General features: G+C 56.3%; 2 protein-coding genes across 3 annotated transcripts in view; both read left to right on the top strand.

Moving 5' to 3' along the window:
• RECQL4 (RecQ like helicase 4) overlaps window positions 1-20153 on the top strand; it is a 39415-nt gene extending 19262 nt beyond the window's left edge. Inside the window, exons 9-25 of the mRNA XM_054017039.1 lie at window positions 368-490; window positions 4035-4181; window positions 4784-4876; window positions 5158-5294; window positions 5779-5862; window positions 6652-6840; window positions 7257-7439; window positions 7968-8163; window positions 9098-9375; window positions 9864-10001; window positions 11223-11385; window positions 12107-12236; window positions 13581-13753; window positions 14095-14281; window positions 15153-15318; window positions 17352-17460; window positions 18987-20153. Coding sequence (XP_053873014.1) covers window positions 368-490; window positions 4035-4181; window positions 4784-4876; window positions 5158-5294; window positions 5779-5862; window positions 6652-6840; window positions 7257-7439; window positions 7968-8163; window positions 9098-9375; window positions 9864-10001; window positions 11223-11385; window positions 12107-12236; window positions 13581-13753; window positions 14095-14281; window positions 15153-15318; window positions 17352-17460; window positions 18987-19108 — 2618 coding nt within the window. The 3' untranslated portion in view covers window positions 19109-20153. The remainder of the gene's footprint in view (window positions 1-367; window positions 491-4034; window positions 4182-4783; window positions 4877-5157; window positions 5295-5778; window positions 5863-6651; window positions 6841-7256; window positions 7440-7967; window positions 8164-9097; window positions 9376-9863; window positions 10002-11222; window positions 11386-12106; window positions 12237-13580; window positions 13754-14094; window positions 14282-15152; window positions 15319-17351; window positions 17461-18986) is intronic.
• A 1923-nt stretch (window positions 20154-22076) lies between these two features.
• Window positions 22077-26126, top strand: MFSD3 (major facilitator superfamily domain containing 3). Of its 2 annotated transcripts, XM_054018631.1 has the most exons (6): window positions 22077-22166; window positions 22636-23375; window positions 23626-23773; window positions 24055-24161; window positions 24899-25008; window positions 25513-26126. In XM_054018631.1, exons 2-6 carry the CDS (start codon window positions 22694-22696, stop codon window positions 25684-25686), a joined length of 1221 nt encoding a protein of 406 aa, XP_053874606.1. In that variant the 5' UTR covers window positions 22077-22166; window positions 22636-22693; the 3' UTR covers window positions 25687-26126. The 2 variants fall into 2 exon arrangements, with proteins under 2 accessions (XP_053874606.1, XP_053874608.1); XM_054018633.1 differs by having other exon boundaries at window positions 22102-23375.
• The last annotated feature ends 561 nt before the right edge of the window (window positions 26127-26687 follow it).

The following is a 26687-nucleotide window of genomic DNA, read 5'->3' as shown; positions in this document are numbered from 1 at the left end:
CAGCCATAAACAGCTTAAAACTTGCTTTGGTCCTGTAGTCTAGGCATTAGAATTGAATATAGCAGGACCTGGACCTTGGGCCAATTCCCAAGTGACAAATGCAATGACCAGCGATGACCTAAGCCTCCACGAGGACGTGTATCGGTTTCGTTTCTTTAACGCGTTGGTGTGAAGCGTGTTGCATGTAGCGATCAGGCCACTGAGTGTTGCTTTGCAATGGGTGCGCAGTTGGCTCTAAATGCTGCTCAGGGCTGGCAAATCTACATGCTGGGACAGAGAGGTCCTGGCGTTCAGCATCCCCTCCCTCCCATGACTGCCCTCCCCCCCCCTCCCCCGCTGTAGGAGTGAGACTCTTTCTGCCTTGCAGGGCTAGCACCAGCTGTTGGCTCACAGCCGGAGGAAAACAGCGAAGCTATTGAAGAGGAGACGCCATTGCCCACTCTGGAAGAAGTGGCCCGGATGACTAACACGGCTTACAGCAAGCTCTCAGGTGAGACTCTAATGGCGCAGAAGTTAATTGTTCCTTGGTTTGCTTCCTGGGCAGGTCAGGAGGGCTGGCTTGGCTTAATGCCGGGGCACGTCTGCCTTGCTCTCCAGTGGCTCCTAGAGGCTGGTCGTGGAGTAGCAGTGTTATCCGTGACTAGATGGAAGGTTAAATACTTGTATGCAGGTTTGTAGCTGCAGCTGTAGAAGGAAAGCTGAGATGGGAGCTTAGAAGGGTGCATGTTAAAGGTAACACAGCCCTGGATGGGTGCAAATGTGACCTTTCATAGAAATAACAGCAGTCTGGACTGTCACCTGCTGGTAACCTTTGTGGTCTCTCTTTCTTTTTTAATTGAACTAGATTGCAAAGTATTTTGGAGGAGCAAACAAACATGGTTGCAACCCTACAAAAACAAAGGTTTTTTCTCTCTATCTCTTTCACGTCCTACACTGGGCCTTTCTGCTATGTGCTTGTGAGGAAACAGATGCCTGGATCTGCTCCCTTCTCAGTGCAATGACATTTTGAAGACCCTAGGGTGAGCCGTCCGCCAAAATCCTCAGTGGGGGCCCTGCCAGGGCGTGGCTCTCGGAGAGCAGGAATCTTGTACAGTAATGCTAGCTCATCAGAATCCGGTACATGTGTTTGTAGAGTGCTTTGCGCAGCGGGGCTCTGATCAGTGCCTGTGGCCCCTGGTGCGGTGGCAATACACCAATCAATACAAAATGGTCCGAGCTAGAGGGGAGAGACGAGGCAGAAGAAGGTTGATGTGCGTGCGCCTCTTCTGTCTGCAATGGGCCTCAGCAGCTGACAACATCCCTCAAAGCCAACTCCTGGTCTGGTACCATCACGCCTTCTCTTCACCCCGCTGTGCGGCCGGTTTCACGCATTGATCTATCTCTGTACTGCATCTAGTGCCAGGGTCAGCAGCCCAGGGAAGCTGCAGCCACTTCCGGCCAGTCTCTGCCCAGATGTGGGGTGCAGTTTGTATCTTCCCCCCCAAGACCCATTTGATTAGTAAAGTGTTAATTACTCCATCCCGCCCACCACCATAGCTCTGTTCGACTCACTCTTGTTTGGCTTCCAAAGAGCAAACCCTCCACGAACGTCCAGGATGACTTGTCTTGTAGATGAAAGAAAGCAAGGAAGAGTAACAGCAGAGTCTCCAGGAGAGCGCTGTGTGTGCGTCTCCTTTGAACTTCCTTGCAGCAGCTCTGAGAACAAAAGTCCCCTTCTCTGCATGCAGCCCCCTCTTACAAAAGTGCATCACACAGACAACAAAAGCATCCCCGTTTCCCTCTACACAAAAGCTGCGATGTTCGTATTGGAGCTGATATGCTCCGTGCGATGGAGTTTCAGCGTGTGATGATGTCCCTATGGCTTTAGAATTTGCTGATGCTTAAGTCCAAGCATAACTCCTAGCCACAATACAGACTGGTTTATTGTTCTCTGAGTGACTGGCAGCCCGGGAGGAACGGGGACTCATTAGTTCTGAATGCAAAAGAGCTTGCTGTAAGAGTTCTTTACAACAGAGCACTAAAGAGGATTGTCTCTGTCCATCCAGGTGCTTATAACTCCCACCACTAGTGGCCTCCCACACAGTGGAAAAGAAGAAGTTGTCTCTTCCATGTTTTCCATCCCAGCCTGTAGTGGAAACAGCTCGATTGCTTTCTAGGTTTGCTTTGTCTTTGGTGGTATATGTTTGCACGTGTGGCTAGGTTGTGTGAATGTCAAGACATTGTTACGGGAAAGCTACACTGGAGCAATGAGTCTCTCAGTGAGTCCTGAGCGTGGTGAGGCCCTGGTCTCGTATCTCCTGAGGAAGCCAGTTGCAGTCTAGGCCCAGCTCCCAGGAAAGTTCTGCCTCCTGCACTCCCGAGACTCTCCAGTGGCTGGTAGTTCCATTGTATAGGCCAATCTCTTGGGTTCTGTGGGGAGCCAGTGCAGAGCGTAATGCCAGGGAGATGTGTTCATGGTGACCTGTGCGGCCACAGAGAGACTGTTGCTTTCTGCACCCATCTGAGCCTTTTCAGGCTTTGTGGCTTCATTCCAGGATTTGGGTTGCAATCATCAAGCCAGACTGAATAGCTGGATGGCCAGCTCTAGGCTGAGAGAAGGGGGCGCAGACTTCTGCCTGGCTGTAGATGGAAGAGCAGATATCTCCATGGCTCATGAATCATAGAATATCAGGGTTGGAAGGGACCTCAGGAGACCATCTAGTCCACCCCCCTGCTCAAAGCAGGACCAATCCCCAACTAAATCATCCCAGCCAGGGCTTTGTCAAGCCTGACCTTAAAAACCTCTAAGGAAGGAGATTCTACTGCTTCCCTAGGGAACCCGTTCCAGTGCTTCACCACCCTCCTAGTGAAAAAGTTTAGCCTAATATCCAACCTAAAACTCCCCGACTGCAACTTGAGACCATTGCTCCTTGTTCTGTCATCTGGTACCACTGAGAACAGTCTAGATCCATCCTCTTTGGAACCCCCTTCAGGTAGTTGAAAGCAGCTATCAAATTCCCCCTCATTCTTCTCTTCTGCAGACTAAACAATCCCAGTTCCCTCAGCCTCTCCTCATGTCATGTGCTCCAGCCCCTGGATAATTTTTGAGTATCCAACAGCATGGAGGAGACCTAAATGACCCCAAGACTGACTCAATCTGAAGGCAAATGCCCTCAACAGTGAGGGATGCCATGGAGGAAAATTTTGGAAGCTCTGTCCTGCTTCCTACAAGTCCCTTCAGTCTTGGTTGGGTGCAGGGTCAGCAGAGCTGGGTGTCATCTGTGTCCTGCTGGCTGTCTCCCTGGCTCCCTACAGGTGCTGAATAACATAGGGGTGAAGATGAGCCTTGTGGGACTCCGGGGGTGAGGGCTTTGGAGTGGAGACCCATAACGACCCTCTGGGGTTGGTTGGAGAGGAGGGGCCTGAGCCAGGTTGGGGGGTTTCTAGTCACCCCTGCAGCCTTTTGGAGGCCAGACAGGTGTATCTGGTGATCAGCGGCAGGGCCTAGCACAGTGAGCGAGGACGGAAGTGGCTCGTCTGTGGCCAGAAGGAGGTTGCTCACCAGAACCATGTGCTCTGTCTATCCCTGCCCTGGGCTGAGGCCCGATCAGGAGGGTGGTGATGACAAATGTTTAGGATCTCTGGATCAAAGGTGCTACATAAAGCGCCCTGCAAACGCTGCGTGTCAGAGATGCATGGGGGAATCCTTGCATCTGCAGGCTAGGACAGGAAGTGAAGGAAAATCCTGCATCTAGTTAAAACCACAGAGGGAATTGAGGGAGGGAGAAAATAATTCCCATGGTTTGAATTTGACCAGGACGCTGGGGTTAATATCCCAGCTCATGGAGAGTCGTTAATGACCAGAAGGGGTCAGAACCTCTGGGCTGTAGCTAGTGTGGGTGCACGTGGCTCCGGCAGCACACAGCCACCTTGTCCGGGCACTGGGTCTGTGCTGACCGTGTGGAGTCGCCAGCACCTTGGATTTCCTCTCAGCCAAGTGCTGTATAAACCTGGCCTGGGTGTCATTGCTTGTGTCTGTTCCTTTTCATCCCCAGCTGAGAGCAGAAGCAGCCAAGCCGGGCCCGAGAGGGCTGGCGAGGAGGAGTTCGACCTGCACGTGCAGAGGCCTGCGTATGAGCCACCCGCTCCGCCCCCACCGATGGCACCTCTCTACGGGCTGGGGCAGGATGGGAAGGTGAGAGGTAAGAGTCGTGACAGGCAGCTGTGCTAGGGAACGGGCTTATGGGGAGTGTATGTGCTGGACTCGTCTTGGAAGCACTGGGCCTCTCTCCTGCAGCTGAGCAGACAAACCTGCATGGCTTTGCCACAGGCTCCAGCCCAGTGGTGTGGAATCTGCATTCTGCACGGAGCAGGTTGCTCTCCCAGGGCCCCTGGTGCTGCAGGTCTCTCGGAAGGGCACTGCCGAGGTGGAGGGGAGTGTGGCGCGCATGACAACGAGGGGCCTTCGCATTCTGCTCATGCCCCTGCTCCCCTTTGGGAGAACAGCTTTGGCCGGGAATAAAATCGGACTGGCCGTCCTGTTTTAAGCAATAGACCAGGTGTCGCTCCCAGAGCTAGAAATAGAACCCAGGAGTCCTGACTCCCAGTTCCCCTTCCTGTAACCATTAGCCTACCCAGAGCTCAGCTAGAACCCAGGAGACTTGACACCATCCCCCGCTCTATCTGCTAGCGGCTCCTTGCCTATGTGCACCATTGGCCTAGTCCTCCCTTGGGCTTCGCAATGGGCAGGGCCTTGCACTCCACCGTGGGTTCCTGACTGCGTGTGTGTGTCTGTGCTGTGCAGAGACCCCAGAGGAGGTGTTTCAAGCTCTGGCTGAGCTGGGATACAGCGCCTTCCGCCCGGGCCAGGAGGTGGCTGTCATGAGGATTCTCTCAGGTAACCGGTCTGTCTTACCCTGGAGTAGATCCTTCCTGCCTGTCCCTCCCACTCGGGAACGGGCATTCATGGCACTCGAGGGCTGGGGCCAGTCCCATTTGCCTAATGAGGGTTTAGCCCCAAGAGCACTTTCCCCCAGCCCGCCCATGCTGAAATGAGGCCAGGGCTGGGGGAAAAGGCACCAGCGCCCCCCACATCTCTCTGCCCCCTTCCCATGCTGACTCCTCCGGTGAATTCCAAGGGTGGTGGCCCTGACTCTGCTGCTGCCGTTTCTGAGACAGGTCTGTCCACGCTGGTCGTCCTGTCGACGGGGATGGGGAAGTCTCTGTGCTACCAGCTCCCTGCGTACTTGTATGGCAAGCGGTCCAAGTGCATCACCCTGGTGATCTCCCCGCTCGTGTCGCTGATGGATGACCAGGTAAATGGGACGTGGCTTTGATCGCAGCCTGGTTGCACCGGGGCTCCTTCCTTGGGCCTTCTCCCTCGCCCCCCGTCCCTTCAGGGGAGGCACTCGGGGCCTGATCCCTTTGACGCTGAGGAGCCTGGTCATTGACTTCAGTAGAAGCAGGATTGGGCCCAATTCTGCCCTTTTACTCTCTAGCAACTGGTGTTGGGGCCCTTCACCCCCTGGGGGTGGCAGGTTTGGGGATAAATATTTCCCATCTCCAGATCCGTCCTGTTTCCAGGGGGTTGCTGGGAATTCTCCGCTCTGCTCAGGGCCCTGTCCTCTCTGATGTGCCAGGCAGGACATCTTGGAAGCCTCTGACCTAAAGATTGCAATGGAGCCCCTGGCTGCTGGATTTTGAGTCTGTAGCCAGACCCCCAGACTGAGCGGTGGAGGAGCTCTGTCCCTGGAGGAGCCCTGTCCATTGATGTGTGCGTGTAATGCGCTTCATTCCCAGGTTTCGGGGCTTCCCCCCCACCTGAAGGCGGTCTGCATTCACTCCAACATGTCGAAGAGCCAGCGAGAGGCTGCTATAGAAAGGGTGAGTTGCCTGGGGTGACGGGCTGCGAATGTGAGCCTGCTCTCCGATCCCGGACTGGCTGCCCGCTCTCCTCTGAAGGGTGTAAGGAGCACCGGGCATTGTCGCTTGGCTTGGGGCACAGGCCTGCTATGTGTGGCTGTCTGTTCCCAAGGAGTGCTGCTCTGAGACGCTGGGTGTGGGTCTGGTCTGACTGACGGGGCAGAGACCACTCGCGGGCTGGCTAATGGGAACTGGTGGGAAATATCCACTGTCAGGGCTGGGCTCGCCCCAGGGCGTTGCTTGGCCACATATGGAGCGATTCTGATTTAAATACACCCCCGACCATGTTCCGGCGTAACGGGCGTGCGCGGACAGCCCTGGGGCCGTTCTGATGAGTGCTGCTTGGGCGTGTGTTTCTGGCTGGTGAGGGAAGCTGGATGGGCAGCTGTGGAGAACAGGTACCCTGCATGCCTCCCCCCAACCCACGTCAGAGGGATGGGGAGTGGGAGGGCCAGGAGAACCTGAAGAGGCCATTACGGTGACCAGTTGGTACTAATTGTATTGGTGGCTTTTGAGGTGCAGGCATTGGAGCCGAGAGCTCCCAGCTCCTCTCACACCGAGCAGCCGGTGGATGGGAAAGACCTTCTAGCTCCCAAGGAGGGCTGTGTTGAAGGGGCTGAGCTTTATCCAATCCCATGGGCCACCCAGCTCCCCTCCTTTCTCCGGGTGTGTGTTTCTGGGGGCGGGGGCTGGGTATGTGCCATTCTTACCGGGGTAACCCCTCCTTCCTGATGCTGTGCGTGTTTGCAGGTGAAGGGAGGGAAGGTGCATGTGCTGTTGCTCTCCCCGGAGGCCCTGGTGGGCGGAGGCAGGGCGGGATCTAGCTGCCTCCCCTCTGCTGACCAGCTCCCCCCCGTGGCGTTTGCCTGTATCGATGAAGCGCACTGCGTCTCCGAGTGGTCCCACAACTTCCGCCCATGCTACCTGCGGCTCTGTAAGGTACGGGGGGGATCTGGCCAGAGCTCCCTGGCACCAGTGTGCCGTGACGTCTGCCTGCGGGGATGGGGGGGAGACAGCCAAGGCTATCAAGACTCCACACGCCTGCTGTGTCTGCGTTAGCAGCAACAATGAGACGTGGTGCCGGGAAAGGGGCTCTGGGGGCACCGTGTCTGAGATGAGCTGTCAGACCAAACTCCTGGCTGCTAATTCCCTCCTGGGTAACTACATTCTGACCCCCTGTGTTCCTCTCAAGGCACCATTCTCTCTTCCTGCCTTGTGATGTTGGGAGGAGGAGATTGGGATTCTCCAGAGAGCTGGCGGGAAGGGGCCGTCCCCCACGTGTGGCGCACCACTGCCTCTCGGCCGGGAAATGCCAGCCCCTGGTATTGGGGGAGTGACAGCTCTTCTCCCTGCAGGTTCTTCGGGACCGCCTGGGGGTGCGCTGCCTTCTGGGCCTTACAGCCACGGCCACGCTAGCCACGGCGCAGGATGTGGCCCATCACTTGGGCATCCGGGAGGAGGAGGGGATAGCGGTGCGCTCTGCTGCCGTTCCCCCAAACCTGCACCTTTCGGTCTCGACGGACAGGGACAAGGATCAGGTAGGGAGGGGGAGCAGGGCTCTCCGGGAGCTTGGAAGGGACTCGCCTGGGCGTTGAAGCACTAGAGCAGCTTTCTGCCCTCTCGCTAAATCCCAGCTCGGGGGATCAACTTCAATTCCCCCTGTGGTTTCAGTCCAGGATTCATCCCTTCCTGACCTCAGTGGTTGCGTAGTGTTCTTTGGAGCTGCTAGACGGCTGCCGTGCATGTCTCCTCCACAAGTGGCTGCTCTCCGAGGGTGCATGAAATGATCCATGTGTGTCGTAGCCTCGCTCTGGGATCCTTTGGGGTGCCAGGCTTTCTCTGGGATCCCCACGTATTCATTCTATGCTGCACGGGGAGTGGAATTCACCAGGAGTGGGTTGGGGAGTTGTCCATGGGACGGGGTCAGTGTCCCTGCCTTCGGGGGGGCTCGTACGCTCAGGTGTGGGCTTTTCCGGCCCTGTGAGAGGAGCGAGCTGCCTTGAGAAGCTCCTAGGGAGTGAAGCGTCTGTAGAGCGGAAACCCATTCTCTCCTTGTCTGGTTCCAGGCCCTGGTCTCGTTGCTGCAGGGAGAGAGGTTTGGGGGCCTGGACTCGGTCATTGTTTACTGCACACGGCGAGAGGAAACGGCCCGGATTGCGGCGCTGATCCGCACGCGCCTCCAGGGCGTAACGCTCAGGGAGTCCACGCCTGCTGAGGAGCAGCACCAGGACGATAGTGCTGGGAAGAGGAAGAAAGCCAAGGGTAAGAAAGGGCCGTCGCTGGGCTTTCCTGCAGCTACAGAGAGGGAAGCGTGAGCCAGCCCCTCCCCTGAGATTAGCCTGTGCACCAGCCTTGGGCATCTCTGAACAGACGTGCGCTGGAGCAGGGGAGGCCGCTGGGACGCAGCAGGTTAGGGATGGAATTGCCGTGTGGAGGGAGCTGTCTAAGACGCACCGGGCTGGCTCAGACCACTAGGCCCTTCAGTCCAGCAGTGAGCCTCTGACGGTGCAAATACCTGACGCTTCAGTGGAAGGTGACGCTCACTTCCCCTCCCCCACACCATGCACCCGTCCTGGACGTACAGGGCTGCACGTGGGGGCAGGGAAATGCCTTCCCAAGCTCTACGAGCATCAGCTGCACGGGCTTTGCTTCCCCCGTGACCGACCATCGTAGCAAACATGGCGGCATGTGGTGGCCGGGAGGGCTGAACCACCTCAGGGGACGCCACATGAGTGATGTCAGGAAGGGCACTTTGTCCAAGAACTCCTGCTGGCTGGCCCCTGGGCCTGGCCAGGCTTTTGACTCTGTTCCTTGGCCGCAGCTTGAACCAATCCCACCCCTGCAACCGGGAGCTCTGGCTCAGCCATGCCCACATCAGAGCCTCGGAGCGTAAACGAGGAGCGAAAACTGAATCGCTTAAAATCGAGGCTTAAAGCTCCATCGCAGAAGCCCTGTTGAGAGAACGACTGGGGATTGGTCATCTGCCGGTCCAGGGCAGATGATGTCACTGCTCCCCAGCGTGGGGGTGACTAACCGGGGATGGGGAGTGTTTCCTAAACGCGTTGTCTGTTGCTCGTTTCCACCTCTGACGAATTAGTGAGTGCTCACAGGGTGCTCTGACAACAGGAAGCCCTACATCCGTGCTAATGATGATCATTCAGTGGTGGGCTCTTCTCTCTCCATGTCTGTGGCGTAGCTAAGAAGAGCATCCGGTGCCCTCTGAAGTGGGTCGCCGATTCCTACCACGGCGGCATGTCCGCCACCGAGCGCCGCCGGGTCCAGAACAACTTCATGTGCGGCCAGCTGCGGATCGTGGTGGCCACGGTGGCCTTTGGCATGGGGCTAGACAAGTCCGACGTGCGTGGGATCGTGCACTACAACATGCCCAAGAACTTTGAAAGCTACGTGCAGGAGATCGGCCGGGCGGGGCGGGACGGGAAGCCAGCACATTGCCATCTCTTCTTGGATCCGGAGGTAATTGCTGCTGGAGGGGTGGGGCTAATCCAAGAGCCAGGGCATCCCACCAGCCACATCTGCTGCAGCCAGTGAAAATCCCAGCCCAACTGAACGCACTGGGTGCTGCAGCCGTTCTAGAGGGGAATGGCTCTCGTGCCCCAATGAATCCGATAGCAGGGGCTCTCTAGGGCTTACAGGGTGCCCAAGCATGGCTTTAGGCACAGCCAGCCCTGGAGCCCTGTGCTGGGGGAGCCAGTCACGGGCTTGGACCAGCACTGAGAACAGAGTGAGGAGGAGACTTGCCACAGATCCAGACTGACGGGGAAATGTCCTCCTCCCACCTCGTTCCTCGCCGCCCAGCAGGCGGCAATTCTCGGCCCCGTTTTCCCCGCCAGCAGCTGGGAAGCTCCAGGCTCAGCGTGCGTGGCAGGGGCTGCTCTCTTGCCTTTGTGTGTGTGTGTGTCTCACTGTTCACCCCATGCTCCCCGGCTCCTTGTCCTCCCCAGGGCGGGGATCTGCACGAGCTCAGGCGACACATCTACGCCGACACTGTGGATTTTTTCACCATTAAGAAGCTAGTGCAGAAGGTTTTCCCTCGCTGTAAGTGCCTGGAGCTTCACCGCAGACAACAGGACCTCAGCAGGGTGAGGAATGAGCGCTAGAGTGACCAGATGTCCCGATATTTAACCCTTTGTCCCGCGTCCCGATCAATGTACGATCGGGACCCCATTTGTCCCGGTATTCAGATAAGGAGGCGAGCGGGAGGGAGGCGCCGACTCCATGGGTGCTCTGGGGCTGGAGCACCCACGGGGAGAAATTGCAGCCAAGCTCCCCCCTCCTCGCCTCCTTCTCCCCTCCTCCCCCGAGCACGCCGTGTCCCCGCTCCTCCCCCTGCTCCCAGCACTTCCCACCTCCTAACAGCTGTTTGGTGGCGCTTAGTGCTTTCCGGGAGGGAGGGGGAGGAGCGGGGACGTGGCACGCTCAGAGGAGGAGGTGGAAAAGAGGCAGGGCAGGAGCGGGGAAGGGGGTGGAATGGGGGCAGGGCGAGGTGGGAATAGGCAGGGGGTGGGCAAGCACCCACCCGACAGGGGAAGTCGGCGCCGTAGGGGTGAGTGGCAGGCGGGGGGAGGTGAAAAGGCAAGTGGTGGGTGGGGGACTGAGGGGGGACTGAGGGGGGACGCAGCAAGCCAGCGGCGGGCAGGGGTCGGGGGGGGGGGGAGGACTGAGCGGGGGCGGGACCTGGGGCAGAGTGGGGGCAGAGCCTGGGAGGAGCGGGGGTGGACTGTGGGCAGGGCTGATGGCATCCCAATGTGTCCCGATATTTTAATGTTGTGATCTGGTCACCCTAACGAGCCCTGACCGCCAGGATGGCCAACGTATGGCCTGGGCTGCCCCCTCCTTTAATACAGCGGTGCAGCCTATGGGGACTACAGGTCCCAGCATGCCGTGCTCCTTCTCGATCTGAGTGGCCTGCCCCCTTACCATCTGGCTGATGGCAGGTTCAGAGAGTGTTCTTCTCTCCGGCTCCTGGAGATGATACATCTGGATCGTGCTGACACACAGGCCTGGGATGGTACACGTGCAGCAGTAGGGCGGCTTCCCTGGGCTGCACCTTTTCTGGAGATAAAGGGGAGCTTCAGGCTGCCCGTTCAGCTTAGAATCAAGGGTCCCTCTGAACCTGGTTAGAAGTGGGTTGGGGAAGGTCTGGTCTGTGTGAGCAAAGCTGCAGCCCAAGGCCCAGCCACGTGGGGCACCTGTTTGGGAGCTTGTCATGCGTGGGCTGAGGGGGGAAGGAGGTCTCCAGCCCCTGCTGCTCGCCTCTAGTACCTCGTGCTTGAGAAGGGCTCAGCGTTGTTTCCCTGCAGGGGGGCGAGGTGTTGGACGCTGAGATGATGGAGCTCATGGGAGCCGGTGAGGAGCAGGCATGTCGGGATGACGGGATGAGTGTGCAGCAGCGAGTGTGTTACAAACACGAGCGTGCCATCCCCATGCAGCAGACAGTGGAGTCCCTGGACATCCGAGAGGAAGGTGAGGCTCACGCTGCTTCCTGGCGTGGTGATCTGGAAAGGATTCTTCCTCCCCTCAGCTCCGTGGGCAGGACAGGGCCCCTGGCCAGCGTAGTGTGGGCTTGTTTGGTTTTGTGCAACGTCCAGTGCTGGTGGCAGAGCAGACTGATCTCGGCGGGGCTGGGGCAGGGCCAGCCGGCCCCTCGGCGCGAGCTGGGCTGGGGCACGGGCGGGGCTGGCCGGCCCTGTGGCCTGATCCAGTAGGGCTGACCCTGTCTTCCATTATAGGTCGGACCAGGCCCTGCTGCTGTATCTGTTCCCCTTTCCTTCTCACAAACTTGCCCAGGCGCTTTGGGGGAGGGCGAGTGCAGGGCAGCTGTCGTGTCTGGTGTTTGAGAGTTGCCCAGCCAGGCGGGGCAGCTCCCGAGTTTGCTGTGAGCACAAGGGATGTGCCTTGTGCACAGAGAAGGGAGCCGCGTGCAGCTGCTCCTCTTTAATGTAGAGGGGGCGGCTCATGTCCCATCATGCCCTGCTCTTGAACAAGCCAGATGGAGGGCAGTCGCAGGTCCTATGTGGGGCAGTCAGCAGGTGGCATGGGAGGCTAGTGTGCACCCCGGGGGAGGTGGGCCATAGCGCTGTGGGCATAGGAAACCAGAAGCCTGACTCTGCGGGGCGACCGCAGCTCATGCCAGTCCCACCGGAGCTCCCCGTGATTGGCGCACGTCTCCTCTCCTCTGTTACAGGCATCGAGACCCTGCTGTGTTACCTGGAGCTGCATCCGCAGTGCTGGGTGGAGCTGCTGCACCCCACTTTCTCCTCCTGCCGGGTGGTGTGTTACGGGGGCCCCCAGCAGCTCAGGGCAACCGCACAAAGGTTAGTTGCTGCGTGGTAGGGCGTGATGAAATTTGAGCCCTTCCATGCGGGGACTGGAGAGACCTCTCGCGATGTGCAAACTCTGTGGGAAATGCCTTAATCAGATCAGACACCGCTTCGAAACGGTTCCATCTGCTTCTGGGCACCTCCTTACCGGGAACCATCCTTAGGTTTTTAAGGCCTGGCTGCGATGATTTAGTTGGTGTTGGTCCTGCTTTGAGAAGGGGATTGGACTAGATGACCTCCTGAGGTCTCTTCCAACCCTAATCTTCTATGATTCTATGAAGGGCTACTGAAACCCAAGTGCAGTCACGGCTCTGTAGGGAGGAGCTCAGCGGGGGGATGTTCTTGCCAGCAAGCGCTGCGGGGGCTGGCACCTGGAGGAGGAGGGTGAATGGGTTGAAGGAGGGATTAGTAGGAGTCACGGGATGAAATCGGGAACGTTGCCGGGAGGATCTATGAGGAATAGGATGGAGAGCTCTTCTGGGATGCTGAGAGAGAGACAGGCCCACGCCCTGGAGACTGGGCTGGAACTGGCCGGGGGATGGACTGGCACAGCTGGGTAGGGCTCTTCCACTGTGCGTCCTCTGGCTAAGAAACAGCGAAGTGTTCCACAAAGGTGGGGCTGCTTTGTGGTGCCGTAGGGGGGTGTTTCGGGGAGCGGAGGGGCAATAGATTCGAACTCTCCTCTGAAAGACTCTTTGCACTGCTGTGCTAAGGGTTATATTTAGCACTGCTGGATGCCCGGAGGGAGCGGGACGGCAGGGCTGCAGTCCTCCTGGATGTTTGCTGCCTGCGGGAGTAACTGCCTGATTCAATGCAGGCTGCCAGTTTGGTCACTACACCGCTGGCCAGGTAGTACAGCAGCTGGGTTCACAAGGGGCTGAATAACAGTGCTCGGATCTTGTGCCCAGTGCGTAAACTGATGCCTCCTGGAACCAGGCAGGAATTGCGCATTGCACAGCTGGCCAGGAGCCTCCGGACTGCCTCCTACGTAGCTCTGCAGTACCAGGGGTCGGTTGGTTGGCAGCGGCATACAGATGCTGATGTGGGGGGCCAGTGCAGCAAATCCAACATTAATAAAGATACATGGAGCTTTGCATGTCTTACCTCATTGATCCTCGCAACCTTGCAGAGCAGTAGGGAACGGTGGTAAAGGGACAGGCCAGAGGCTGCGGAAGGGAGTCTGTGTCAGAGGTAGATCTAAATTGGAGGAGTTCCTGGCTCCCTGCGCTGGCCCCCTTCTCCCCTCCCCAGTGCCCATGTTACTGCTGCTGGCTTTGATTTTTGTCTCTGGGTTCTCAGCGTCTGCATCCTTGGCTTTTTCTCTCCTCCTGCTCTCAGCTCCCCACCCATCGCAGTGTGCCTGGCCCAGGAGCGTCTGGCAGGGGTGGATCACACGCACACCAGCTCTGTGGAGTTCGACGTGATCGCACTCAGCGACTCCATGGGCTGGGAGGTTCTGCCGGTGAAGCGAGCCCTGCGCCAGCTCCAGTGGAGCACGCAGCTGCAGAAAGGTGCTGAGACTGCTTCTCCGGGGTCTAGGGCAGAGCTGGGAAGGGAGCCCCAGAGAGAGCTATGGTGGAAGGATAAAAGCCCCCCTCCTCCTGCAATCCACATGAGCTCTAAAAGTGCCACGGGTGTCTATGGGATTGGTCCTCTTGGGCATTCAGGGCAAAGCCCAGAGCCGGTGGGGGAAGCTGTTCGGTTTTCTGGCCCTGCTCAGAGCCCTGCGTTCAGTGATTCTCTTGTGTCCCCAAGGTGGGATTGTCCCAGTGACCCCCCCTCACTGTGCGTGTGTCATCTAGTGATCCCGAGCCAGTTCCCAGAAAGAGCCCCTCCCCCTCCTTGTTGCCAGGTTGCCATGGCACTGGGAAGAGCGGTGTCCTGGTGGAATTCGGCGACCTGTCCTTTCACTTGCGCTCCTATGGAGACCTCACAGACCAGGAAATGGACTCTGTGTGCAACTTCTTGCACCACCGGGTGACGGCGCGGGAAACAACCACTCTCTGCCAGCTCCAAGCCTGCTTCAGGGCCTTCCAGAGGTGAGCATGGGCAGCCGTGGGGAACCCAGCCCCGCTCTGCACACCCCGGATGGTCAGTTCCACCTGAAGCCTCTACAAAGAGGTTTCACGTCCTGCCTCCACCCTCCCTTCCCCGCTGAGGGATGCCCCGGGTATTACTGCAATATGTGCTGGTGGTAAGACTATGGAAGCAGAGAGGGGCTCGTCACACTTGGGAGCAATGAGTTAGACAGCAGCGGTACAGGGCAAAACGCAGACGTCCTGCGGTGTCTGTCAGCAGGTCCGACTGTGTGTGGGGCAGTGAGGAGGCTGTTACTTCTTGACTGGGGTGGGGAGCAGAGACCGACGGTCCGTGAGGTTGGCTGGGGAAGTCCACGGAGAGCTTTTGAAAACAAGGGGCATGATTTTGATCCAGATCCTGAGATGACTAGGGCCAGTGGAGCTGCTCCCACAGGAGCAAAGAACTCGCCCCCTCCACTGGTCTGCCTTCTCTGACATACACACACACAAAGCAGTGTGGCCATTCCAACTCCCCCAAGCCCTACCAGACAAACTGCTCCCTGCACGCATGCTCCTCTCCTGGGGAGAGGATGAGCGAACAAACCACACAGGGCGCACACAAATCACAGCACTCTGGGGCGTGATTGGCAGATACTCCGGGAACCAGGGCAAGAGAAGAACCTGCACGGAACAGACTAGAACTCCAGGGTATGGACAGAATGTGGTTATCCTGCTCTACACACACCGCCTTGCTTCTCCCCTACCGTTGGGATCCGATCCCTTCTTGCTCTTCCTCTTTCCCTGTGGCTTATCCCACTCTCTTCTCCAGTTATCCTGCACCCTAAGATCTAGTGGTGCCCGTTCTATCACTAACACCTCTTTTCCTGAGCAGTGTGGCCTGCCAAGCCAGCGCCCTGTACTCGGAGCGTGTGGACGAGGAGAGGAGCTCCCGGCTGAAGGCCTTGTTGATGGACTATTTTGAGAAGAAACCTGCGCTGGACGAGACCGAGCTAATGCGCAGGGAAGACGAGGAGGCAGAAGATCTCAATAACATTAAAGTCAGTAAACCCCTTTGTTTACTTCCTTTTGTTGGTATCTAGTTTTGAGCCCATCTGAGCCTCTCCAGGCTGGGATTTCTGAAACCCCTGTAACCATGGCATGTAGACACTAGTTTTAGTGTCAGCTGTTGCATTGGAAAGGCTGTCTGTATAACATATGGTTGTACCAGGGTGGGATGGGATGGACTGCATGTATGTGTATGCACACACTCTGAGTGCATCAAAACCCACAGCAGTGCTGGTTCCTCCTGGATTAAAGGATATTGAGCTTTGAAAAGGGGGTGAGTGGTGTGTGTGTGTGTGTGTGTGTGTGTGTGTGTGTGTGGGAGAGGGAGAGGGAGAGAGAGAATGAATCTAGGAAACACTTATCTCATTCTAGCTTTAAAACTGTTGGCGCTGCCATTTTCGTGAACATTCTGTGACTGGATTTGAGACATTTCTCTATTACTGAAGTATGGAAGCACTTTGCTGTGTGTGTGTGTGTGTGTGTGTGTGTGTGTGTGTGTGTTTTTCCTGCATTGCACTTTGCTTTTAGACGTTTAAAGGGATGCTATCAAATTATTCTGCACCTTTACATTTAGGACTTGTTAGCAACACGTGAGGGCCAGTCCTGGTTCCATTGACGTCATTGGCACTTCACAATTAGTACTTTGCACTTTTCATCTTCAAAGTGTCCCAAATACGAATTTAAAAGGGTATCTTGGTAAGGGTTTTACTCGATCATATGGGAGTAGAAACGTTTCCATAACTTTTTTCCTTTTTTTTTTTCGTTTAAAAAGTCTCCCTGCACTCCCTGTTTAAACACTCTCCCTGCAGCATTCTTGTGCTAGTGCCAAACAACCAGTAAGTGAAAGTGACCAGACACAAAAGTGAAACTGATCACTTTTTGGTTTCACTCTTGAAACTGAAGAGAGCAAAAGTGATCAGCCATGATGCTGAAAAGTAAATTTGAGGATTTTCCCCCCTGATTCCATAATCGGAGGGTCTGTTAGATCAGTGGTTCTCAACCAGGGATTCATGTACCCCTGGGGGTACACAGGCCCTCCAGGGGTCCATCAACTCATCTAGAGATTTGCCTAGTTTTACAACAGGCTACATAAAAAGCACTAGCGAATTCAGTGTAAACTAAAATGTCACACAGACAATGACTTGATTATACTGCTTTATACACTGACACGTAGTACAGTATTTATATTCCAATTGATGTATTTTATGTGGTAAAAATAAGAAAGTCAGCAATTTTTCAGTGTCCCAATGTGCTGTGACACTTTCATATTTTTATGTCTGATTTTGTAAGCAAGTGGTTTTTAAGTGAGGTGAACCTTGGGGGTACGCAAGAGAAATCCGACCCCTGAAAGGGGGCCAGTACTCTGCAAAGGTTGAGAGCCAGTGTGTTCGATGGACAACAATGTCTAATCCAGGTTTCTGTATTGCACTCTCTTTTGGAATACGGCTTTTATCGTGTGTCCCTGTTCTGTAACCAAAAGAAAACTATCTAAGGCCATGTCTACACGACCACTTATGTTGGCAAAACGTAAGTCGCTCAGGGGTGTGAAAAAACCAGCCCCCTGAGCAACATAAGTTTCGCCGGCATAAGTGGTCGTGTGCACAAGTGCTATGTCGGCGGGAGAGCTTCTCTCACCAACCTAGCAACTGCCGCTCATTGGGGTGGTTTAATAATGTGGCCGGGGGAGCTCTCTCCCGTCGGCATAGAGCAGCTACACGAGAGATCTCACAGCGACACAGCTGAATTGGTACAGCAGTGCCGCTGTCAGCTCGCTAGGGTAGACATGGCCTAAATCCAAGCACCGGAAGAGACCACAACTCACTGATTTGGTCCAGTTAATTTTATCCCTTGGTGTGAAGTGGGTTGTGAGTGCTTAATAGCACTGTTTTTGGATTTGTCCGATCAAGAAATTGTCTCTCCCAACACTATGAGGCTGTAGAGAGAAGGAACTTTCCGGGGAGACCAAGAGGGAACGTGGTTTATTTTCCCCCAAAAGCCTAACTAATTTCAAATGTTTTCTCTCTAGCTGCGGGAGTGGGAAGGGCAGATCCGCTCGGACATCCGGAATTTCCTGTCCATCCGCCAGGATGAGAAGTTCTCTGGCAGAGCTATTGCCAGGATATTTCACGGCATTGGTAAGGAAAGCCGAGTGCAGGACTGGAATCCGATCTGCCTTTTGCTGCTTATGTAATATGACTTGCCATAATGCTAGGCATCTTCTGCCTGATCTCTGTCACCGCTGCACAGATCTCATCTTAAGCCTCCTTAAAATGTCTTTGTAACCATGGCTATGGTGAAAGGTGCTGGCTTGGAGCCTGAAGGGGACCTGCTCAGTTATGGTGAAATGGTATGCAACCCCTCGGTCCTAGGGAGGGGAGTGTAACCCCCACTGTTGAGCTGCAGGGGACCTCTGACACTCAGGATGGACTTCCCCAGCCAGGGGGAGTGTGTACCTGTCACGGTTACAGGGTGAGCTGTGCTTTGAGGACAGGTTTCGCTACCTTCCCCTCTTTCTGGGAGGAATCACAGTCTTGCCTCTCTCTGACGGGGCATCTGGGCTGCAGTCCCCTGGCACCACCGATGTTAACCCACCAGGCCCAGCTTGTTTGGCACCTGCAAGCCCTTTTCCTTCGGGGGCCTTTGGCAGCAGCTGCTTAGAGAGACAAAACCAGCTTGTCTCAAGCATAGCCTCATGCATGCACTCCAAAGGGCCAGAACATGCAGAGCAAAGGGTAAGAACGGTAACGGCCTGTGAGCTTGTTTCCCCTGACCTTGATCTTCATCTTTCCTCGCCAGCATGGGAAGTTCCCGTCTTCTCTGAGTGGGGAGCCAGCCTGCTTGCTGCAGCTCCTGTCTCCTTGCATCCCTGTCAGCGCTCACCGGCAGCCCCCAGCAACTCACTCCACTCCCCTTCCTTCCTTCCCTAGACCCAGCAGCCTTCAGCTTCTCATATCCCTTCGCTCCTGAGTTCAGGCCTGGGAAGAATAAACTCTACCAGCCTGCTCGGAGCCAGGCCAGGGTATTCCCCAATTAATAGCATCCCCGCTGTTTCTTGGAGGACCCTTAGTGATCTCTGGGACTGGACCTTACCTTCATCATTGTTTGGTTTCCTCTTGGTTCCCCCCTAACAGCCTCTGATTTAACTCCTTGCTGCCCAGCAGGATAATATCAAACAGGTGAACTGAGGGGCATATGATGATGATAAAAAATAGGAGACATAACTCCCTCCTCCTGCACAGGACCCCATGTTGCTCGCTTGGCTTTGTCTCCCTCTAGTAGCCATACCACATACCGGTTTAGGAATCTGCTACTGCTTTTGAACTAAGACACTGGCTTTTAGCTCAGTAGAGGCCCATGCTTTTAGATGCAGATGACCTGGGTTCAGCCCCCTTAGCTGACCTGTCCAGGGACGTTGTCATTGTGGGAACAAGGTTACAGTCTCCTAGAGCTCTGTGGGCCTGTCTGACACAGGTGTAATTCCACTGAACTCCAGAAGGTGACCCTGGTGTAATGGAGCAGGCCTAGGCCTAAGCCATGTATACTCAGCTGCTGTTAATGTCTCGGTCGCTTGTGTGACAGCTTTGGCCACTATTCTGCTCACTGAGCGAGAGGCGGGTGATGGGCTCAGGAGCTGAGTGGGGCTTTTTCTGTCTCTGAACAGGGAGCCCATGTTACCCCGCTCAGGTCTACGGACGAGACCGCAGGTTCTGGAGGAAATACATCCACTTTGACTTCAATAGAATCACGCGCCTGGCCACGGAGGAGATTATCCGATGCAAATGAGTCTGCGAGGGTAGGGGTGTGATCCACACAACGTCTGACACTGACCAGCAGGGAAATGGGACGGCACAACCGCCACCAGAGCAAAGCCAGGGAGCCCGGCGGGCCATGGCTCCGAATGCCGCAGCTCCTGTGTTCCGTTCACCTCACTGCAGATCCCAGGAGCTCCCACGAGGGACCTTTATCTAATGGCTGTGTCGTGCTTCTAGTCCCAGTGCTGGGAACCAGGGCACCCACGTGCATTGGGGACTCCTCTGCAGATCCCACCAGGCGAGGTCCCTGCTTTTCAGAAGTGGCGAGGATACGCCGTGGGCTGTGCCCGAAGGAGGCTGGGCGAGAGAACGGTTAGAGCCTGAGGTTGGCTGGGAGGAAGAGGCTTTGGGCGATTAGCCAGTTGACTGTATATAAATGTCCCTTTTAAGGTTCAGTCCCCTAGACCTGCCCCAAGCAAACGCACCTCTCTGGCTCAGGGAGGCGAGTCACCAGCCCTGTGTGCTGGGGCTTGTCTTGTCTTCCCACTTTTCAGGGCTAACTCTACTATGGTGGTCTTCTCATTTTGCAAAATTGTACAACAGCTGAACACCTTTCCTGCCCCAGCCCTGCCTCTCACCCCCAGTACAGGAGGAGGATGGACTGGGTACAGCCGGACTTTTCTCAGACGTGGGTTGTGAATAGACACATTCAGTTTGCCCGGGATATTCAATAACCATCTTGGGAGGTGGCAACGTTTGGCCAGTTCAGGGGGGGGGTGGGATGCTGTCCATACATTTACATGGTGCAGAGGAGGTGGAATGCCCCTCCCAACGTGCCATTGTGTGTGTAAAAAGTAACAGACATTCGTGTCTGTATTTACGTCCGAGCTTTGACTGTTGTGGTGGTTCCCCTCGCTAACGATTGTCTGTTGCTCAGTGTCTGTTCCAATGCCTTTGGAATGTCTTCAGTGCTGTTCTATTTCCACTGACCATCTGGAATCTTTGTTTCCCCTCTTCCATCTGGGACCATGTTTGGGTTTTATATTCACACTAATAAACAGTGACTTTTTAAAGTGCCTGTGACTTCACCTCTCAGTCCTTCCCTTCCTGCTGTGTGAGCAGAGTTGCAAGACTCCGCCTGTCTCCCTGGGAGCTGCTGGGGGTGGTGGGGCGCACTGCAGGGTGGGGGATTTGGGCATGTGGAGTGATCTCTTCAAAGGCACTTGGGAGAGGGAGGAGCCCTAATTCTGTAGGTGCCTTTGCATATCCTACCCTTTGGTTTTTAGCTACATAAACTAAACCCAAAAGCCAACCTTCACAGCTGGCCTTGTTTTCAAGTAGGACAGATTGGGTTATGCTACTCTGCACCTTGGTATAAGGGGAGGTCAGGGGGATGCTTGGGAGAAGCTCCCCAATCCAGACGCGGTACCAGCACAGTCCTGCAATCCCAGCTGGCAGTTCTCGGGCCCCTGTTATACAGGAGGTCAGGTGCTTGTCTGGTCCCCACTAGCCTGGCAATCTATAAAACTCCTCTCTGCTTTTTATTTATTTATTTATTTAAAATCCACTAAGTTTGCAGCCTGTCTGGTAGCTTAAGTACGTGTGTAGAACTGCTTTCAGAACTGGTCCCCCAATGCACCTTTCGTATCTCCCAGCTGACCCCGCTCTGTGTATTGAGCATGCTCTGTACAGGGCCAGGCTTAACGCATGCTAATGGCTGTAACTGGATTTTCATGCCACTGAAAGCCTGCAGGCCTCTTGCAAACAAGCACAGGCTGGATGTTGGGAGGGCAAGCTTCCCTGCTTGGGAGGGCCTCCACTTCTGGAGGTGAGAGGGACCTCACCAGGGGTCATTCAGCCCTTAGCTCCTCTGCTGACACCCCCTCCACCCCCCCCCACAAAGGCACACCTCCAGCACTTCTCTGCAGCTACAACAAAGGTGCAGAGGCAGCTGTGCTCGGAGAGATGGGCAAGTCCGTGTTTGACCGGCAGGGCACAGAATGTCCTCGCAACGGCCTGGAGAGTGGGGCCGGGGAAGGGTCAGTGATGGAAAGCAGTCTCCATTCGGAGGGGAGGCCTATGTGAAATACACCCATGCTGTGTGTTTAGGCCTGGGGGGGGATGGGCACTGGGCAGCAGGCCGGGGCACCACAGGTGGTACGTATTTGCTGCCCTCCCCCACCCTTGACCTTTGCTAAAATGGGTAAGGCCTATGGAACTAGCTGGTGTCTCTCCAGGGGTGAGGTGCTGCAGTGTGGGGCTGGTGGACTGGCACGCCGTAGCAGGGGCTGGTGCCAGCGTCGGTGTGGGTGTGGGGGGGGGTGATGTGGCTGGTTAGCACTATAGGCTGCGCTGCTGATGAAGGTGAGACAGGGCCCAGGCTGGTCGTGAGCTCTGAGCTGTTGGGGGCTGTGGCACTGGGGGTTGGGGAGGGGATCTGGGGGTGGAGGGGGTGCAGGAGCGATGGGGGGGCAGTAGGGGCTCTGGGGGGCAGGCGCCATGGGCCCTGTGGGGGGCAGTGCAGGGGTGGGGCCGCTCTAGAAGGAGGGGCAGGGCAGCATGGGGATGGGGGGTTCAGGTCGTGCCCCCCCAGGGACAGGATGTGGCCTGGGCACATGCTGGAGTGGAGCAGAGCTGGGGGCCCAGGACCGCTCTGCCAGGCAGCCTCTGGGCCCCGCCCCCTCGGAAGGGGCCTATGGGGGAGGGTCAGAGGCAGCCAGTCCAGCATGGCAACCATAGAGAAGAGCGAGAGGCATGCTAGAAGGGCCCTCCGCCACCCGACCCCCACGAGCAGCAGCCCAGACGGGACCCTCTGCGCAGCCGCGGACCAGCCAATAGCGCGCAGTCGCTCCTTAGATAGTGGGCGTGGCTGGGTGGCAGCGGGAAAGGCGGCCCCTCTAGCCGGCACTTCCGCGTTCTCTGTGGCTGTGGAGGACCCAGGAGCTGCTGCAGACTCCAGAGTCTCCCCCCCCCCCCCCCCCCCGGAGCCGCCAGCCCCTCGCAGCCCCGCCCCGGAGCGGCAGCGGGGGGGTGAGCCCCGCCCACTGGGGGGTGTCTGGGCTCGAGAGTCGGCCGTCTTGGCTGTCACAGTAGGTGGTCCTGTCGCCATGGTGACTGTTGCCATGGCATCAAGCCCTAGCGGGGGCATTGGGGGGCGTTGCCGTGGCAGCGCTGGGGTGTGGCTGCCTGTCACCATGGCCTCAGGCCCGGGGCGTTGCCATGGCAGCGCTGGGGTGTGGCTGCCTGTCACCATGGCCTCAGGCCCGGGGTGTTGCCGTGGCAGCGCTGGGGTGTGGCTGTCCCTGTGGCAGCAGTGGCTACATGGTGTCTCTGTTACCATGGCATCAGGTGACAGGTACCGTGGTACCCGTTGCCGTTGCATCAGGTGACGCCAGGGCCTGGGCCAGTGCAGCCAAGCTGGTGTCCCCTCTCCTGCTCCTCGTACATGCGCCTCGAATTCCCAAGCTGAGGCCGAGGCCCAGGCCTTAACCCCTGCTGTGCTTGGCCTCTCCCCTCGCCGAGCCCGATGTAACGTCTCTCGGTTTGTGTTCCCCACAGCCCAGCGGATCTCCCCCAGATCTTGTCCTGCGTGAGCCCCTCGGCCTGGGGCTGAAGGATGAACTCGAAGTATGTGCTGCTGGGGGGCCTGTACTTCGTCCAAGGGATGCCATATGGGCTACAGTCCAGCCTGCTGCCCATCTATCTCCGCAGCGTGGGCCTCTCCTTCACCAAGATCAGCTTCACCAAAATGCTCTACCTGCCCTGGGTCCTCAAGATGCTGTGGGCTCCTTTAGTGGATCAGTACCACACCAAGCAGGCCTGGCTGATGTTCAGCATGTCTGGACTAGTGCTGGCCTGCCTAGCATGTGCCACTATGTCGCCAGAGACCAACTTCCTGCCCGTCGCTGTCCTGCTGCTGCTCATGAACTTCTTTGCTTCTGTCCAGGACATCGCGGTGGACGGAGTAGCCGTTCAGCTCCTGGGGCAGGAGGAGATCGGGTACGGCAATACCATCCAAGTGGTGGCTTACAAACTGGGTTCCGTGCTGGCGGGAGGAGGCCTCCTGACCTTGATGCACCTGTTGGGCTGGGGGGTTCTCTTCTTGCTTCTGGCCACCATTTATCTTCTGGCCATACTGTACGTGTGGAGCGCTCCGGAACTGCAGCTCACGCTGGGACGGACTTCCCAGGATGGCCAGCCCCGGGCAAGAACCTTTAACCCTTGGAGAATTCTCCAGGAGCTCTTCCATGTGCCGGGCACCCTTTGGACTGCTGGCTTTGTCCTCCTCTACAAGCTTGGTGAGTGCCTGCCCAGTGGGATGGGGGTGGGGGGTTCCCCTAAGGAAAGGAGTGTTTAGAGTGGAGCACTCAGCAGGGCTGCAAGTGGAAAGGAGCTATTGGATGTAACAGCTGTAAATGTAGACAGGGTCGCCCGCCGGAGCCATTCAAGCTCCCTGTTGTGCTGTTGGACACCCCTGCATGCAGGGAAGAGTCTGATAGAGCATGGACTCGACTGTGGTTCACCTGATGGTGTCCTTTTCCCTTGCAGGTGAGCAGGGTGCCACCACCATGTTCCCACTCTTCCTGCTGGACCATGGATTCTCCACCCAGCAACTTGGCTTCTGGAACGGGGTGGTAGCCATGGTCTTCTCCATCGCAGGTTCCTCGCTGGGTGGCCAGCTGATGTCCAAGCAGAGGTTAAGTGTAGAACAGGGCTCTGACGCCTCCCTTCTTGTATGGGGCGAAAGGGACTGGTTTGTAGGTGGGGTGGGAGAGGCGTGTGTGGTAGGAGAGGGCAGTGAGGTGCCTGGTGCTGTTTTGATTGCTCTTGGGCCCAGCTGTGTGTCTGATTCATGATCCTTCCTCTCAGTCAAATGGGGAGGAACCAAACACAACCCTTGTTCTTCCTCTTCTTGCAGTGTCCTGCTGCACTCACTTCCTTAACCATTTCTGCATTGGGCTTGTGTCTTCTTTCCAGGCGGCCGCTGTCTCTGCTGAAGGCTCTGTTACTGCTCCGCTTCTGCAGCCTGAACTTGCAGACCTTTTTGGTCTTCATCTACGATGATGGAGTGTCTCTCTTCAAAGGTGAGCACCACCCAGCTGAGCAGAAGAGGGCTCCTGGTTGATATGGGGTGAAGGGAAAGAGGACAGAGAGGCAGTGCAGGGCTGGTCAGAAATTTTCCCTCAGAACTGTGTTTTGAGGGAAAACTGGGTTTTCAACTATACAATAATTTGGGCAACGGGTTTCTGATTTCCATGGAAAATTTTGATTTAGTCAAACTAAACCCACCAGAACATTTCAGTTTGGATCTGCTGCCGGGCTTCATGGCTGAACTATATCCTCCATGATGCAGCACGTCCGGGGACTCTCATGATACACCCTGTCCTCCCTCCAAGAGGGAAGACCATGGTGCATCTTGGGAGATGTAGTTCGAAATGGAAGCCCAGCCTATAGAGGAGAATGGAAGTGTGAGGCATCCGAACTACATCTCCCAGGTTGCATTTTGACAGCATTTCCAAATGGAAATATTTTAGTTTGGGGCCAAAATATTTTACCAGAAAATCTAAATTTCATAGAAAAGTTCAATGAAAACAATTTAGTTTTTTCACAGAAGTTTTCATGTTGGGGGGACCCCTGTTTTCTGCCCAGCTCTTTCTGAGAGGTCCAGTGACTTGCGCATGGCCCCAGCGAGTGTCAGCGTCAGAACTGGGAGCAGAATTCTGGAGAAGCTGCTCCCAGTCCTGTGCTTGGGCCATGCCTCTCTCCAACCCTGAACTGATCACCGCATTACTCCCGTTGCCATGTCCTGCTGTATGTGTAGGGGCTGCGATCCTGAGTATCTGTGTCCAGCACTTCATTGGAGGGCTGATCACAACCCTGGCTTTCAGCACCATGATGCAATGCACGCAGAGGGCGGATGGCAGCATACAGGTACCCTGCAACCAGCACCTCTGGAAATGCGGCTCAAGAGGGACTAGAATCAATGGGCACTTCAGCCATCTGCATCCCTGTCTGCAAACTGGGGCTGTTAATGTAGTATCCACCAGTGTCAGCGGGCTGCTGAGACGGTTCACTCCTCCGTATTAGTGAAGAGCCCTGAGATCCGAGTCTCTGTCTGGCACCTCCCAGACGTGACTGCGCCCCGAGGGAGGCATTATCTGCACTGGGCAGATGGGGAACACAGGCACAGAAAAGGGAGCTGAGTTGCCCAAAGTCACAGGCCACCCTGCAGCCTTGGAGATGAGGCTTGGCTCCAAGCTGCTGACGGGAATGACAGTCGGGTGCTTTCTGGAGCTCCTGGCCCTTTCCTGCAGCCCTCGGCTGGGCAGGGTTTAGGCACTATCTGGGCTGCCTGGGTCTCTCTGTTTGACAGCTTATGTGGGTCTCTCTCTGTGTTTGCCACCCTTCATGCTGGTGCGTGTCTGCCCTTTGCAGGCCACTCATTACAGTTTCCTGGCCACGCTGGAAGTGCTGGGCAAGCTGGCATTCAGCACCTTTGTTGGGAGCATCGTGGACTGGCTGGGCTTTGTATCCAGTTTCTGCTGCTTCCTCTTCCTCTCCTTCACCTCTGTGCTCTATGTCCTGAATGTGCCTCCTGGCGGGAGCTGAAGGAGACATGCCTGGCCTCTCCAGGGATTCACTGTGGATGGGCCGTGGGCCAGGCTTAAGGGATGGACGGCTGAGAATCTCCCTGGCTGGACTTGCAGAGGCCTCGAGCAGGCGTATTAATTTGCACTCCTGGTGGACATTGGAGGAGCCCAAAAATGCCTGTGAAAATGAAACATCACAGGGCCAAATCTTAAGACACTAGGCGCCTTCTGCTGGAGCCCTCAGGAATTGCAGGGGGCTCAGCATTTTCCTCTGGGTGTCTCCGCAGCTGTAACCAACATCTAAGTAAGATCTTCTCCTCTCCCACCCCCGGTATGGCCTACACTCCTAGCTTTCACCAGAGCTGCCTTAGGGAGCCAGGTCGCGTCTGCGCCGAGCCAGGGGTCCTGCGCTCACACTCCAGCCTCTTGGATCTGAAATTAAAAGGTTTGTTTACTGAATGTGTCTCCTTCTCCTGCCCTGCACCACACTCATGTCCCCTTGCTGAGAGAGTCGGAGGCCAGGCTGGGCCCTGGGAAGGGAGGAGCAGGGCTGTCGGTGAGCAGGGCCAAGCCGCGTCCCAGCTCCGGGGTTTGATGTTCTTGTGAAGGGTTATTCTGGTGCAAGCTGCCCCCAGCCACATCGCAGAGTGTTCAGCTGGCTGCTGCCTGGGTCTGTGCGTAGCAGAGTCCTGAGCCAGCAGGCAGGTCAGTCTCCCAGCCCCGCAGGCTCGGGGCTGTCTCAGGCTTCAGAGGAGAGGCACGTGACCAAGTGTGTCCAGGAAACGCCTGACGTGTTGCTGGGGGAGTTTTCTCCCCTATTAGAATAGTTACGGTATCCTAATTAGAGTAAGGGTTAAAAAAAAGAAAACAACCTGGCTCTGCTGCAGACTGACGAGGAGCAGACGACGTGGCACTGTATATTTTGACTCCCCGCGATGTTTGTTCGTGCACAGTTATGTTTGCACGGTGCTGCTGGGTGACCTTCCAGAATATGAAGAATGGCTAAACTTAAACCATGAA

The sequence above is a fragment of the Malaclemys terrapin genome, chromosome 2 (assembly GCF_027887155.1).
Source record: "Malaclemys terrapin pileata isolate rMalTer1 chromosome 2, rMalTer1.hap1, whole genome shotgun sequence".
Classification (NCBI taxonomy): Eukaryota; Metazoa; Chordata; order Testudines; family Emydidae; genus Malaclemys; species Malaclemys terrapin.
Note: the sequence above shows the minus strand (reverse complement) of the source record. Positions and strands in the feature narration are given on the sequence as shown.